At 45.4% G+C, this 15,763-nt stretch overlaps 1 protein-coding gene across 7 annotated transcripts in view; it reads left to right on the top strand.

Moving 5' to 3' along the window:
* The window catches only part of SZT2 (SZT2 subunit of KICSTOR complex), an 804,663-nt gene that overhangs the window by 43,342 nt on the left and 745,558 nt on the right, over window positions 1-15,763 (top strand). For all 7 annotated transcript variants that reach the window (XM_078659317.1, XM_078659363.1, XM_078659315.1 and 4 more), the window contains exons 5-7: window positions 8,891-9,022; window positions 15,289-15,445; window positions 15,547-15,653. In XM_078659317.1, coding sequence (XP_078515443.1) covers window positions 8,891-9,022; window positions 15,289-15,445; window positions 15,547-15,653 — 396 coding nt within the window. The remainder of the gene's footprint in view (window positions 1-8,890; window positions 9,023-15,288; window positions 15,446-15,546; window positions 15,654-15,763) is intronic.

Consider the following 15,763-nt stretch of genomic DNA (forward strand, 5'->3'; position numbering starts at 1 on the left):
AAAGTCATTGAGAAAACCGTTAATAGTCAGCTCGCCGCCTTCCTCGAATCTAACGGCTCCCTCGACCCATCACAGTCCGGCTTCCGAGCCAAACACAGCACCGAAACCGCCCTCATCGCAGCCACAGACGACATTCGAACACTACTTGACAACGGAGAAACAGCGGCCCTCATCCTACTGGACATCTCCGCAGCATTCGACACGGTCTGTCCGGCACCCTCCTAAAACGTCTCAGCAATGTCCGGATTCAAGGAAAAGCATTGGACTGGATCATCTCGTTCCTCACCGGAAGGACCCAGAGAGTCCGCCTCCCCCCTTTCAGATCAGACGCCACTGAAGTCATCTGCGGCGTACCACAAGGATCTTCGCTCAGCCCCACCCTCTTCAACGTCTACATGAGCCCCCTTGCACCCATCGCGCGACAACACAACCTCAACATCATCTCCTACGCTGACGACACACAGCTAATCCTCTCCCTCACCAAAGACCCAAACACCGCCAAAACCAACCTACACGAAGGGATGAAAGACGTAGCAGAGTGGATGAAGAACAGCTGTTTAAAACTAAATTCAGACAAGACGGAAGTCCTCATCCTAGGATCTTCCCCCTCTTCCTGGGACGACTCATGGTGGCCACCGGCCCTGGGCAGCGCACCCAAACCAACGGACCACGCATGCAACCTGGGCTTCATCCTAGACTCCTCCCTCTCGATGACCAGACAAGTCAACGCCGTATCATCATCATGCTTTAACATCCTACGTATGCTCAAAAAGATCTTCCGTTGGATCCCCACGGAAACAAGAAAGACGGTCACCCATGCTCTTGTCACAAGCCGACTGGACTACGGAAACACCCTCTACGCCGGAACGACAGCCAAATTACAGAAAAAACTCCAACGCATTCAGAACGCCTCCGCCAGACTCATCCTTGACATCCCCGCCACAATCACATATCCGGTCACCTAAGAGCCCTCCACTGGCTCTCCGTCAACAAGAGAATAACGTTCCGTCTCCTCACCCACGCACATAAAGCCCTCTACGACCTAGGACCCAAATACCTCAACACGCGCCTGACCTCCTACACCCCCACCCGCCAACTACGATCGTCCAATCAAGCCCTCGCCGCGATTCCACGCATCCAAAGATCCACCATGGGAGGAAGAACTTTCTCCTACTTAGCGGCCAAAACGTGGAATTCTCTCCCCACCCACCTCCGCCTTACACAGAACCACCTATCCTTCAGAAAACAACTCAAAACTTGGATATTTGATAAATAACGTACCCCCCCTCCCTCAAGCGCCTTGAGACCCTCTGGGTGAGTAGTGCGCTATACAAATTCCAACTTGACTTGACTTGACTTGAAGAGCACTGTGTCAGAGTATGAAGAGGTGGGTGTGCTTCTGAAATTGATTGCTATTTGCCTAGCAAGCCCAAGACTGTGTTGTGGTTTTTTAGGTCGAGCGACCTATCTCAATGCGCATGTGCATTGAGCGGGAGCGAGATATAAAGGGGCTTAAACAGAGGTTTAACTAGCTGGCGATTTGGTGCTGTGCCCGTGCGCGTGCACAGCATCAAATCGTCAGCCATCTGTTGCCCAGCTTGGTGCCGCTCCACCCCCTGCGGCATCAAAGGCTTTCACGGCCGGCCGGCCGTGCTTTCAGTTTCAGGAGCGCTGCATTGTTTTCACGGCCGGCCTCCGGCCGTGACTCGCATTTCTCCTTCCTTCCAGCGCTGCCTTGTTTGCTATAACACTCCATTTATTTTGGTACACTTCATAGTTGTTTGCTTATCGGACACTTTCTATCTGGTACCTTTACATGTTCAGCCCCGTTTTTCAGTTTTTAGGATTGACTTTAACGTAACTTTATGCATGTGTTTTTCTTTGGACACAAAGCACCCATAGTCTTTCTTCTATGATCACTTTATTACGGTCTGTCACGCCTACCCGGGTTATTCAACATCACTTTGCGATGATATTGTTAGAAATGAGCTCGGTCTCCCGTATCACGCTTACGGTAAGCACTCCATACCCACTTAACTTTGGGTATCGCACTACGTGCGCAATTGTTTAATCTATCGTTCACACAGACGTTGAATATACCCTTCACTGACCGCACTCACTGTGTTAGATGTTTCAAAGTTCCTGAATCACTCGAAAGCTTATCTTCTGTGACGAAACTGGTGCTCATGTAAAGCGCTCTGAAACCCGACGTCTCCGGTCCAGCTCTCCAGTCTAGCTCGCGCTATATAAAACTAAAAAACTAAAATAAAATAAAAAGAGCTGTTTGTTACATGTAAGGTTTCTGCCCCTAACATGCATGTTTTATCTACAACTTCAAGCTCTTTAATTTAAATATCTTTCCGTGTCACTCGCGTTTGTCACTCTCTTTCTAGTTTAATGCAGGAGCCTATGACCTATGCCCTTTGCAACCCTCCCATTCCTTGTCTCATGTAACGTTCGTGTGTTTTTGTGCTCGGAAGCACACAAGTGCTTCACACCCTTCTGGGTGGAAGGAAACGCCAGCGGGTGGCTTCCTGGCAAACATTCACTGCGCAGGCACCTCTGTTCAGCAGCTCACCTCTGACATTACTTTCAATCTCCCATCCTTCTGTTTGCAACCCCTGACCTTCTGCCTCTATTCTCTGCCCATCGCTCTTCTCTCTGCCCTTCCATCTCCCTCCCTTGAACTCTACACTCTCATCCCACTTACATTCTCTCTGCCTTTGCGCTCTCACTTCTATATTTCTGCACTGCACTTCTCATCTATCCTCATTTGTCTTTTTTATTCTCTCTTTTTCCTCACTTCTCTCTCTCTACCTCCTTTCTGCACTTTCTTATTCTCTTCACTATGCCCAGTCGTGCTCTTTGCCTTCTACATTTTGTCTACGTTGTCATCTTACATGCATGCCTTTTTCCAGGTAACAGTGGTTATGCTTTCATTCTCAGACACATTTTAATGATTTGTTTTGTAGTTTCGGATGTTTGCTCAGTACCAGAATCTCAAGATAAGTCGTTGCTTTGGCCTGTTAGTCTCATCCAAAGGCCTCGTTCACTTAGTCCTTGCATCATGCATGGGATGTCTTCTCATCCACTTGTGTGTGGCAAACCCAGCTGCGAGCCTGGGCAGGCCTGGCCCCCTGATCATCACCAACTCCTTTAGACCTGAGCTGACTTTCGAGGAAACCTGTATGTCGGCTTTAAAAATAAACAAGCATTTGCAATGCAATAGGTCTCACAGTTGTGAGAGTTTGAGCTATTGGCATTTTAAATGCCAGTGCCTTTTATTTATCTATTGATTTTTAAAACATAAATGAAAGGCATTGTCATTTACAATGCCAATATCATGTGTAAATTACAAGAACTTTTATTTAACTATTAATTATTTAAAAAAATTAAAAGCCATTTGTATTTGTTATATGAATACATGTAAGTCACGTACATACAAAACATGTGGCATTACAAATGCTATAGGTGTCACATTTGAAAAAGTTAAAAGTATTGTCATTGTAAATGACAAAGCAATTAATTTTGCTATTTTCAAGACCAACATATAAAAAAAGTTGTCATTTACAAAACCAAAGCTCCAAATTTTCTAATGCGAGACCTATTGCATTTCCAATGCTTGTTGTCTCTGCCTCTGTAACAGACCTCAAATCTGTGCTGGGATTGGTGAAGTACGGAGGTTTTAGAAATGTGGTCTATAGTTGGCAGGTTGTTACCCTGTCCAAGTAGGGACCCTTCTTCCTAGTCAGAATAAGGGGGATGCACTTCTAAAAAAATAACCCCTGCTCACCCCCTTGGTGCTTAGCACGAGCAGTCAAGCTGATCTCAGAGGCAGTGTGTAAAGCATTTGCACATAACCACCAGTAATAAAGTGAAAACATTACAAAAGGACACCATACTAGCCTAAGAAAAATATCTAATATTTTTTCTGTGCAAAACAAGAACAAAAACGGTAAAAATCCGTCTTGACCCTGTGCCTCATGGGAACAGTCCAGCCTGAACTGCCAAGCAGGGTCCTCCCTGGACTGGAAACGAGCATCCTAGGACCAGTTTCGGGGTTTCAGCCCTCATCAGTCAGGATAGCTTGAATCCAGTGGCACAGTGAGCCTGGAACCCACGTCTGGGCATACCCAGCACACTTAGGGCGAGAAAGCAAAAGACACAAAATTGCTGGACGGAATGCAGAATAAATCAAAACATTCACCCCCAGTTAAGAGATCCTATCATTCTTTTTCTCACCATGCCACCCCAGTTTAGACCTGGCCATATGCAAATCAGTCATGACCCTGTGGCTCATGAGAGCAATCCATTTGCGTTTGTCACCCCGAGTGGGACGGGTATGCCTAGACCTGGGTCCCGTGCTCTCCATGCCACTGAAGTCCAGCTATCCTGGCAGATAAAGGGTGAAACCCTGAAACCGGTCCGAGGATGCTTGTTTCCAGTCCAGGGATGACCTGGCCTGGCAGTTAGGGTTGGACTGTTCCATTGGGCGCAGTGTCAAGACTAATTTCTATATGGCTGTGTTCGAACTGGAATGGGATGGTGAGCAAAAAAACCATGGAGTTAGGCCCAGATCTCTATACTGGGGTGAATGTATGATATTGTTCTGCATTCTGTCCATCAATTGTTCTTTGTACTTTCTAAAAGTGGCATTTTCAAACCCCTAATTTAAAAACCATCTTTACTGAAAGATGCATTATTAAATTCAGACTTCAGAGAACACAAACTCCATTTCTCTATCCTGTCCCAATGGGAAGTTATACTTGTAAGATGTTACAAAATATCTCCCATTCTATCCTATGGAGCAAACTAAATACATTGTATTTCACTATCGGACATGTCGCACACACCAGTACATGTACTACCTTCACACATACACTGCACCCTGCCCCTGGGGTTACCTTGGGCCAGCCCGAGGGGTACCTTACATGTAAGAAAAGGGAAGGTTTGAGGCCTGGCAAGTGGGTGCACTTGCCAGGTCAACATGGCAGTCGCTACACAGTGGCAGGTCTGAGAACCCTTTGAAGGGCTGCTTGTGTGGGTGGCACAACCAGTGCTGCAGGCCCACTAGCAGCATTTAATTTACAGGCCCTGGGCACACACAGTGCACTGTACTAGGGACTTAAAGGTAAATCAAATAAGCCAACTATGGAAACACCAATCCATAAACACATTTTACAGTAGGAACACTTGCATTTTAACACTGTTCAGCAGTGAGAAAGATCACAGGACACTAAACTAGCAAAAACAGAGTCAAAACCATGAGGTCAGAAAGCAAAAAGACAGGGGAAACACACCAAAAGATACCAGGTCTATAAGGAAGCCTCCGGATGAGATCCCTGTCCTTGGCACTTTAGGTGCCACCAACTGAAGATTTGCACTTCCACTTCTTTGTGCTCCTCGTGTTCTTGGTTTGTGTCATCTTAAGACACCAAGCCTCCAGAGATACTCTGTGAACCGTAGCTGATGTGCAGCATGCAGGGGGCCAGAACTAATTCTAGGGGCCATGGACAAGCCAAGATTACTGGCCCTCAACTGTGGGGCTGAGGCTGTTTGCCTATGATGTCTCGGCATCTGTTGTCCAATGACTCTACAAACTGGGCCTAGTACAGCCCCTTCCTCCCTTGACTCATTGGTAATAATGGTGAGCAGTCATAGCCTTAACTGAGTAGAGTCGGGGTGCTCAAACATCGCTTACCAACATAACTGACTGTCCAAACCATTGCTTGTCTTTACAAGAAAGAATAATACAGTAATAAACATTAGAAAGCAATACTGCACTCCACTTATCAACAGAAAGCAATTTGGGGCCAGATGTAGGTAGCCCAATACCGGTCGGAAACGGCAGAAAATACCGATTTTCGGCCGTTTCCGACCGGTATTGGGCTATGGAGATGTAGGGGCTCAAAAAACGTACAGATTCGGTAATTTTACCGAATCGGTAAAATTACAGAATCGGTAAATTTACCGATTCTGTAAATTTTACCGATTCGGTAAATTTATCATTCGGTAAAATTACCGAATCTGTATTTTCAGATGTAGGTAGCACTTTGAACAGTGCTACAGGCCTTTCAGGATTCGGTATTTACCATGTAATACAATTGCATGGTAAATACCGAATCCCTGTGTACATGCACATCTGTGCATGTACACCTGTGCCATGTGGCACACAGACATGCCCTAAGGGCATGTCTGTGTGCCACATGGTCCACAAGCCAGTTACAGGGGTGCAACAGGTTGTCAAAGTGACACCCTGTCCCCCTTAGCAATTCGGTATTTTTACCGATTCGGTAAATACCGAATTGGTATTTGCTTTTGAATCCTATGGGCGCCAAGGCCCATAGGATTCAATAGCAAATACCGATTCGGTATTTACCGAATCGGTAAATACCGAATTTTACCGATTCGGTAAAAAATACCGCATTTTTACCTACATCTCATTTACCGATTCATAAATACTGAATCGGTAAAATTCTGTATTTATGAATCGGTAAATGAGATTTACCTACATCTGGCCCTTAGTGTTTCTGATTTTGAATCCGGCAGGGCTGCGCCTCTTCCTGCTTCCTGTCTTCTCACTCCTCTCCATCCCTGTTTCAGGCTCTCCTCAATCAATCAATCAATCAATCAACAGAATTTGTATAGCGCGCTACTCACCCGTTAGGGTCTCAAGGCGCTGAGGGGGGGTTCTGCGTGGGCTCTCTCCTTCTGTAAGGTTTGCAGTAGTAAAATGCAGTTTTAATCCCCTCCAAATATGAAGGGACTCAATCTCAGTTCAACAGTTCTTACTATGTGGTAGTGGAAATAGTCCTGCTAAGTCATCCGTGTTGCCTGACCTTCTGATGTACCTGTGCACTCTCGGCGTGTGAGGGCACAGTGGCCAGCAGCACCCTTGTGCTCAATCCTCTTCCACATATGGAAATGTGCCCGTCAAGAGCAGAGATGGCAGTTCTGGCTTGACTTGGTCACAGTTGACCCAACGATGAGTGTCCCTGACTCCAGAGTATCAGCGAGGGACCCACGCTGGAGCTGGCAGATCATTGCTCGGATAACAAGTGTGTGAGAAGACCCTTTGGTAGTTGCAGCCCTTCACGGGCTGGAATCCACAGACAATTGAGGCAATGCACAGGCTGATTTTTTTCTGGACAGTTGTGGCCACACACAGGCCAGTCACTATACTTGGCAGTTGCAGCCAAGCACAGGTTGATAATCATCCTTTGTAGTTGCGGCCACACCCAGGCCAATTCAGGCCCACCATCATAGCCCGACTGGGTTTCAGCAATGGTGATCAAAAGGTTGTGGTTTCCTCCAGAAACAAACACTGAGAAATTGAAGGCCCACAGATGCTGCGGTCCAGCAGATTGCTTTCTTTGATTCTCTCTTCTGGAGTCCTCACAGACATTGGGGATACAGTGCACCGCCGATTCTACTAGACAGACCCTTCTCTTGCAGGGTTTGCAGGCTCCTTTCCTTTCTAAGCAGGCATGCAGGCTTCTAGATGCGCCAGAACAGATATACAGCTCTTCAAGCAAGAGATCCAGGTTTCAGGTGACATTCCTTCAACTCTGGGAGACCGACATTGAAGCAGACACCATTTCCCGTTACACAGCAGTCCTCTGGATATTCTGCAGAGCATTCCCTTCTTGGCCATAGAGTTATTGGAACTGGAAAAAAGTGCTGTAGTGACGTCCCACTTTTATACGCAACTGGTAGATGGGAGACGTTGGTCTACTTTCTGAAACTGTGGAACTGGTTTGGGATGGTTCACCTTTCAAGTGTCCTCTTTAGGCTGCTCTCAAGATACAGCCTTTGTGTTGAGTGACACTTCTCACAGCAAGGTAGTCTCCAGTCTGGAGCACCTTTATCCAAGGCAGTGAGAGGTGTGAGGTTTCTGCAACTGGCTGTCATTCAGCGCAACTGTAGAAGTAATCGTGGAAGGAGAAAAAGCTTTTCTCACCTTCCACAACACTGTGTACAGTCCAACCTTTCAACCGTCACTCTTACCATCCACCAAATAGCAATATTCAGAAAGACTAATCAGCAGCTCCTTGCTAAGCCATAGACACTATTGACCATCAAAAGGAGCACGGTCTCCATTCCCCTCATTCCAGTGTCTAGGTCTCCTCCTTCCATCTTCAGGAATGTGAGCAATACACTCACTGACTGTGAACATGATTTCATCTCCATCTCATGCAGAGCTAGGCCAGGGTTACCCAAAAGGAATTCCACTGGTCTCTACTACTCTGGCTCACTCGCACCACCATGCATGCATTGTGTAGGCTACACACTTTAACATGCTTATTCTGTACTTGGGATGTTGTGCTAGGAACTGGTGACATGCTTACAAGCTGAACTTTACACATGTGGACAGTAGGTCTACAGTGCAGTGACACAGATAAAAGGGCAGGGTCACACTCTAGATTATCTCATCAGTCATTGAGGGCAGGCTTGGTGTGACCCTCAAAGTCACAGGACAAGTGCAGCACAAATGCATGTCAGGGGCAGGCTTACGCCTCTGTGCTCATACTAGGTTAGTGTGATGGCGAGGCCGTAATTCCCAATATACATGCAGTTTGGCACTTAGGGCAGCAGAACAGGCATGTACACCATGCAGGGGGCATTCTCGTCCCAACACAGGGTGCTGAGCAGACCGTGTGGTCCATCTTATGGAAGCCATCTTAGAACCTTTGATGTATCTGATATGGAATCCTGTTGCAGGTATCTAGCCATGACTCCCACTGCAAAAGGCTTGCAAAAGGCTATGTCCCACATGCTGTAAAATAGATCATGGCTTAATTGTGGCACTCTCCTCTTGTCGCTATCCTGCTTGAGGGCAGAGAGCCTTTTGTGACACACCTATTTACAGTCTTGTCTCTTTGCTGCTCAGGTGCTGGTCCAAGGATGTCAACTGGAGGAAGGGAAGCTGGAAGTGTTCCTCCAACAAGTCTACTCACAACTGAGTACTTTCGAGAGCAAGGTGGCAGAGATGTTGCAGCAGCAGTACGAACCTCTGACCCTGGTAAGGTAGCGAGGTGCAGTAATAATCGGCTGAATGAGGAACTTGTGTGTACAAGAGAAATAAGAGTGTATAGTAGTGGGTGGTAGGAACGTGTGAAGGAGACCTGAAAGAAGTGAGCAGTGGTCAGAAGAGGTTTGATAAAATCTGATTCACTTCGGAATATTTATAGTTGAGAAAAATTTGGTGATGTAGCATGTGGGCTGAACCAGTGCATGGTATTTTCCCCATCGTAACTCTGAGTCATGAAGGCCTACATGGGGTGCTGTTGTGAAAAGGCAGGCAAAGCTGACAAGTCAGTGTGCCCTCCCCCTGGAAGATACCAAACATGCTGCAGATCACTGGGCACCTAAAGTGAGTGAAAAAGCCTTCTAGACTCTAGGTTATTTGGTATGCAGCATCCCATGTCTTCATTTGGTGGTGCAAACTTTGTACAAACCCACAGAACCAGACATTAATATACAGGGCTCCGGGGGATGTCAGTGCAGCAAAAAGTAACTTAGAGCCAGCAGGATTTAAAACGCCAATGCCCTCTACTAAGAGAGATATCACGATACTGTTCTTTACCGCAATCTAGTTCCCAATGATTAGTCTGCAGTTCATTTTGGAATATTTAATATAAAGGACGTACCGTAAATAGGTGGTGGTCAGTTGGAGTTTTTTCATATCCTGAAAAGGTATTTAAAGCCATTTTCAATGTCTCAATGTGAGCTGCTCCTGCAGGTAATGTATATTGGTACCTGTGAGTTTTACGATGCCTGCATCTCCTGCTGAACAGTCGTCACATGACAGAGCTGTTCGAAAACATCTTTCCAAATGCACTGTGTGCTAGACAAAGTGCTAAGTGCTCCTCGTGGCTAATCAGTCAGTGGAAAACCACAAAGTCCATTCCGCCTTCACCCACTCATCAAAGTAATATGAAATTCACACACACCTTAAAACGCAGAGAGAAGCATTGCACCCCTCTACACGCCTTAAATGTTTCACCGACCATTTCCACAAAGAGCGTAAAAAAATCAGGAGAGATGATTTTGCAAGACCTTATGCCGTGAGCCCTTTCATGACCCTCTTAAAAGATAGTAGGGGGGTCTTTAGGGAGAACAGTTCATCGTATTAGAACTTTGTATGGAATGCAGAAGCATAGTGTATTAACGTTAACTGCTCCAGATTGCCTGCCTTAAAATAAATGAAAGTTATTTTATTAAAATTTATACAGCGCACGAATACCAAATGGTGTATTGGCGTTAACATTCCTGAAGCGAGCGAATGCACTATTCATTAAATAGCCGTGTTTTAAGGGCTTTCCTGAAGGATATTAACAAAGGAAGGCTTCTGATGGAGATGGTTAGGGATTTCCAGAGCTTCGTAGCACCTACCGTGAAGCTTCTGCCTCCCCAGTTAGCCTTAAGCAATCTCTGAGAGGGCATCAGTTTTGCCCCCTCAGATTGAAGGCATGTGTTAGGGGAGTACCAGTGCAGTGACTGCCTCAAAAACTGAGGACCAGTATGTGTTGGGCCTTATATGTAATACGTAAAGTCTTAAACTTAATGCAACACTTAATTGGAAGCCAGTGTAGTCTCCGAAGATGTTTTCTCACTGGTTGACACTTCGGACCCAGCAGGAACCTTGCAGCAGCATTATGGATCATCTGAAGCTTGTGTAACTGCTTCTCGGGCATTCCAAAGCTAGAGCCCATTGCAATAATCCAGTTTGACAAGGACTAAAGATGTAACCACCACTTTCCTGCTGTCTGCTGGGATCAAAGGTAAGATTTTCTTGATCACCTTAAGTAGGAAAAAGTTAAATCACAAAACTGCTTTGACTTGAACTTCAAAGTTCAGCTTCTCATCTATAATCACTCCCAAATTGTTTGCTCTGGGGACCGGGATGGGTATGCTCCCAAATTCGGCCGGCCACCAGATCTGTGACCAGCTAGGGGAGTAGTTACCAAACAGTATAATCTCAGTTTTCCCTGAGTTAAGCTTGAGGCAGTGCATACTCATCCATGAGTCGACTGCCAACATGCAATCCCTAAATCTTTTTACCGGCAGTATGATATTTTTACACATGGTTAAAGCAAACCTGAAGGATCTGATTAATCCAGCCAAGTCAGACACTTATACATTGAAAAGTGTAGTGCTCATTGAGAAGCCCTGAGGGATCCCACAAGGGAGAGTGAAGGACGGGAAACATAACTACCCTAGGCAACGATTATATCCTGTCAGATAGAAAAGAAGAGACCAATGATAACGGATTATCCGTGATGCCAAGTGTATTCAGATGGTTAAGTAACAGGTCGAGCAGAATAAGGGCCGTGGCACCTCCTGCATCTAAGACTGCTGTACCTTCATCTATGACTTTTATCAGGGCAGTTTCGGTGCTGTGCCCTGCCCTGAATCCGAATTGGGATTCGTCCAAGAAGTTGTGTTCATGTAAATAAAGTGTAAGCTGATTATTCATGACTTTTTTCACCAGTTTGGCTGGGAGTGAAAGACGCTAAATAGGCCTGTAATTATTTGGATCAGCTGCATCAAGATTTGTTTTTTTCAAAAGAGGTAGAATCGATGCTCTTCCATAAACATAGAATTAAAAATGGAGGTTAAATCGTGCTATACTAAGGGAGAAGGAAGAAGAACTCTACCTCTCACAAGAAGTGTCTTGGTTTCTAGAGGTGAATGAGGGCATAGCCCGAATCACTTCAGTCTGGGATTCTTTGAAAGCCTTCTTACGGGGACAAATTACTAAAAGGTCCTGTTATAAGAAAAAATTATATACGGAAGAGATCTCAGGCATTGAGCATAGGTTGAAAGATGTAGAGGTAGATCTGTCTGCTCCAATTCCCCCCGAAATCCTACAGGAGAAGCTGAATAAGATCAGGGATATGAAATCCCAGCTTGATAGCATTCTAAACATCAGGCTTCTCCAAAGGTGGGAAGCCAGCAAAATTTCACATTTTGAATATGGTGAAGGAGCTGGCAAGCTCCTCGCTTGGAAGAGTAAATCTGACCGAACGAGGAGCTACATCCGAGAGATCAGGGATGAAAGGGGTATTTCCGCAACGGATGAGGAAATCTGTGATGCTTTTCACTCCTTCTTTCAGAAAATTTACGTGAGGATTGTAAAGCTGATAGTCGGAGAGCTCAGAAGTGGCTTGAGAGCATGTCGCTTCCTTCTCTCAGCCTTGAGCAACAAAGATTTCTGGATAGGGAGATTTCACGTCTGGAAGTAAAGGAGGCATTTGCTAAAACGAAGAGGGGTAAGGCCGCTGGGCCTGATGGCTTACCTTCCGAGATATAAAAGGTAATGGGAGATAAGGTTATCCCTGCAATGACCAAACTTTTTAATCAGATTTTGCAGGAAGGCCTGATCCTGCCAGATTCTTGGAATGAGGCCATTATAGTATTAATACTGAAAACAGGGAAGACTTCATTTAATTGTGGGTCGTATAGACCCATATCGCTGTTAAATGCTGACTATAACATTTTTACATCTATTATGGCCGCACGACTGGGTACATTGGTGGGGGATGTCCTGCATTTTGACCAGAAGGGCTTCGTGAAGGATTGCCAGCTATCACGCCTAACTTATGACCTTATTGGGGCAATAGATCTGGCATCCACATACGCCCTACCATTGGCAGCGATGACTCTAGATGCAACCAAGGCCTTCGACCGAGTAGACTGGTTATACCTGTTGGAGGCCTTGAAAAAATTCAATCTAGGTGAGAAGTTTTGTCGCATCGTACAATCTATTTACAGTAGCCCTTCAGCTAGGCTGTTGGTAAACGGCGGTCTTACGGCACCCTTTGATATATCTAGGGGCACTAGACAGGGCTGCCCACTCTCCCCTCTCCTTTTCGATTTTGTATATTGAACCCTTTGCTTAACGATTAAGGAAGGATATTAATATCCAGCCCTTTAGATGTGGGAGAGGAAGGTAGCCCTGTATGCCGATGATGTTTTAGTATTCACGGCCGACCTTGATAGGGCCTTTCAGCTGTCATCAGTCAAGCTCAAAACTTCGGTTTAGTCTTGGGGTATGAAATCAATGCGGCAAAAACTGAGGTAATGGTTTGGAACCAGGGGGCTACACAATATCCGTATCAAATAAGCCCCACTATAAGATATTTGGGGGTAAAGATAGTTCATGATACAGCCAAGATTGTGGAAATCAATTTGACGGCGGTTGCGAGAGAGTGTGTGAAGTTGATAGCGTGAGGTGTGTTAAATGTCTCATCTTATTGTGGTAAGCATAACTTGCCCCTCACACACATTCTTTAGGCTGTTCATTTCTCTAGTGATGCAGTCGCACACAAAATGTTATAGGGCTGTTCACTTGCATCAAGGCACTTGCCTTTCTGTTCAAAAGCCTTGGAATGTTTCTATAAATGTTTCCAGGGGCTAGCATGATAAGGTGATCTGGCACAGGGAGCTTTTTAGGTTTCAGGCAAGCATGTATTCCTGAACCAGACTACATGACCCACTGTATAGTAATTGTATAGCTATTCAATTCCTGGCGGCACAGCACCCAGGATAATGTACTGCACAGTTAAACACTTAAAAGTTCCCAAAGGCCACTGCATTGCAAACCAAAACACATAGGTAAAAGACATTGTCATTTACAACACCAATATCTCTACCTCTCCAAAAATGCGAGACCTATTGCATTTGCAAATACTTGTTTATGCAGCAAGTGTGGTCTCCGAAACTTATAGTAAAGAGAACGAGAAAGACATTCAAAGTTTGAGGTTTTACTCCCCACTCTGGTCAGAGGCAAGAGTCTCTGCACCAGGCATGCACAATCCAGATATGTTTAATTCTAGAACATGCAGCCTGCAGTGCTTTGCTGGTCTGCTTAATCCAGGTTTAAGACCAGTTTGTACCTTCTGATATGGCCAAACTTGGTCTCTCCCTGCATTAGTGTCCCTTTTACCCCAAAGACCTCAGCAGCTTGGCTGAGCTACAGAAGATTGTGACATTACTTATCTCGCTGCAAGGTCATACTCAGTGTCTTGTAATACTGTAGATAACAAAGAAGATGTCCTCTGGGATTTATTTAGAAACTAAAGTGCACACCTAATCAAACATCACCAATCCAACTGCCTACACACCACAATTTTTCCTGAAGGACCCTGCCAACCTGGTGGCTACAGTATATTGGCACAGAAATTCATACAAGGTCAATAGTGTTTGCAAATTACTAAGTTCATTTATTACAGTTAGGGTTAAAAAACAGGAAAATACTTAGTTAAAAACATTTGTATTAAATGATAATCACACACAATTCCAAACTTGAGGACATTTGATCACATGAATCACAATTAAAATCAATAAAACCTAAACGAAAAACCCTGACAGATAACCCAGAGAGTTATCTTTGCCTTTAGTGGCCACACTAACAGCCAGGTTGGGGAAGGGGTTGAGGGGGGGGGGGAGCAGATCATTTGCCCACCTGGTACCAAAGATGTGGAATACCCTCCCATATAAAATAAGAATTCTACCCAACGAAACCGTTTTCAGGAAACATCTCAAAACTTTGCTGTTTTACTTGTAGCCCTCAGGCAGCCACGCGCTCTACAAATTCTTAAACACATAAACCCCCCAGAATTCTAATCCTGTGCACTCGCCCTGATATCCGTACAGCTGGGTATGTGGCAACAGAAAATGTGCGTTGACGCGTTTCAAAGGCTTTATCTTATTCCATCTTCTTTATCAAGACAGAAAAATAAAACCTCAATGGGTACTGGTTAAAACCCTCTCTAGCCACAAATACGTTGATCCTAGGGCGTTGTTACCGATTTTGCACACTTATAAAAAAGGATGATGTTTGTGGTTCTCGAATGTCCCCACTACCCCCTTTGGGATTCCATTGGTCTATCCTTATTGTTTCAATTTCTTATTAAAAAGGTGCCGTCTCCTGGCTTTTGTTTTTAATTACAATGCCAGGATGTTTTACCTTGAGGGAATCTTGTGCCTTCATGCGATTCCTCCCACTTTTAAACGTTGTAGAGCCTCATCCAATTCAGCTCTCTATTATTGTTTATATCGGTGGTCCCTCGATCCGCCCTGGTCTGTTTATAGAGTCTGTAGAGACAGAAAGAAGAGAGGCCTGTTCAGAGCAACACCACTCGCCTGCTTGGAAAATTGTCCCCTGGTTTTTGAGAAAATTACGATTCTAAAGTATCTCCAGTTGGCTTCTTTAGCTGCATAACGCATTGGGGTTGCTCCAAGACACCTGCTCCATCACATTTCTTAATTGGTCTTTTTCAGTTACTGGACGATCCTCTAGACATGGAGACCCCGTCTGAAGACCCCCCTGAAGACCGGAAGAGAGGTGTGTCTATAGTCACAGCGGACATCGGGTTGGTCAGCATGATCCGACAGGGTATTCTGGCGCTGCAGCTGCTTCCAGCAAACTCGAGCGCAGGTCAGTCATGTTAGGAACACTTAAAACATTTGTCCCACTTGGCATTGGTGAGGTGGGTAGAGGAGGTCTGAGCTCTCATAGTAACCAGCTTCTCTTTGCAGGCATCATCATCATCACGGATGGGGTGACGAGTGTCCCGGATGTGGCGGTATGCGAGACGTTGCTTAGCCAGCTCCGCAGTGGCACTGTGGCTTGTTCTTTTGTGCAGGTGAGGTGAAGCTTGCTGCCAAATTGATTGGGAGTGGGCCTAGTTAGAGGAGCAGATGCTCAGGAACTCCAGTTACATGAGGGGATCCCTGTTTTAATAAAGCTTTGTCT

Source organism: Lissotriton helveticus, chromosome 1_1, assembly GCF_964261635.1.
Source record: "Lissotriton helveticus chromosome 1_1, aLisHel1.1, whole genome shotgun sequence".
NCBI lineage: Eukaryota > Metazoa > Chordata > Amphibia > Caudata > Salamandridae > Lissotriton > Lissotriton helveticus.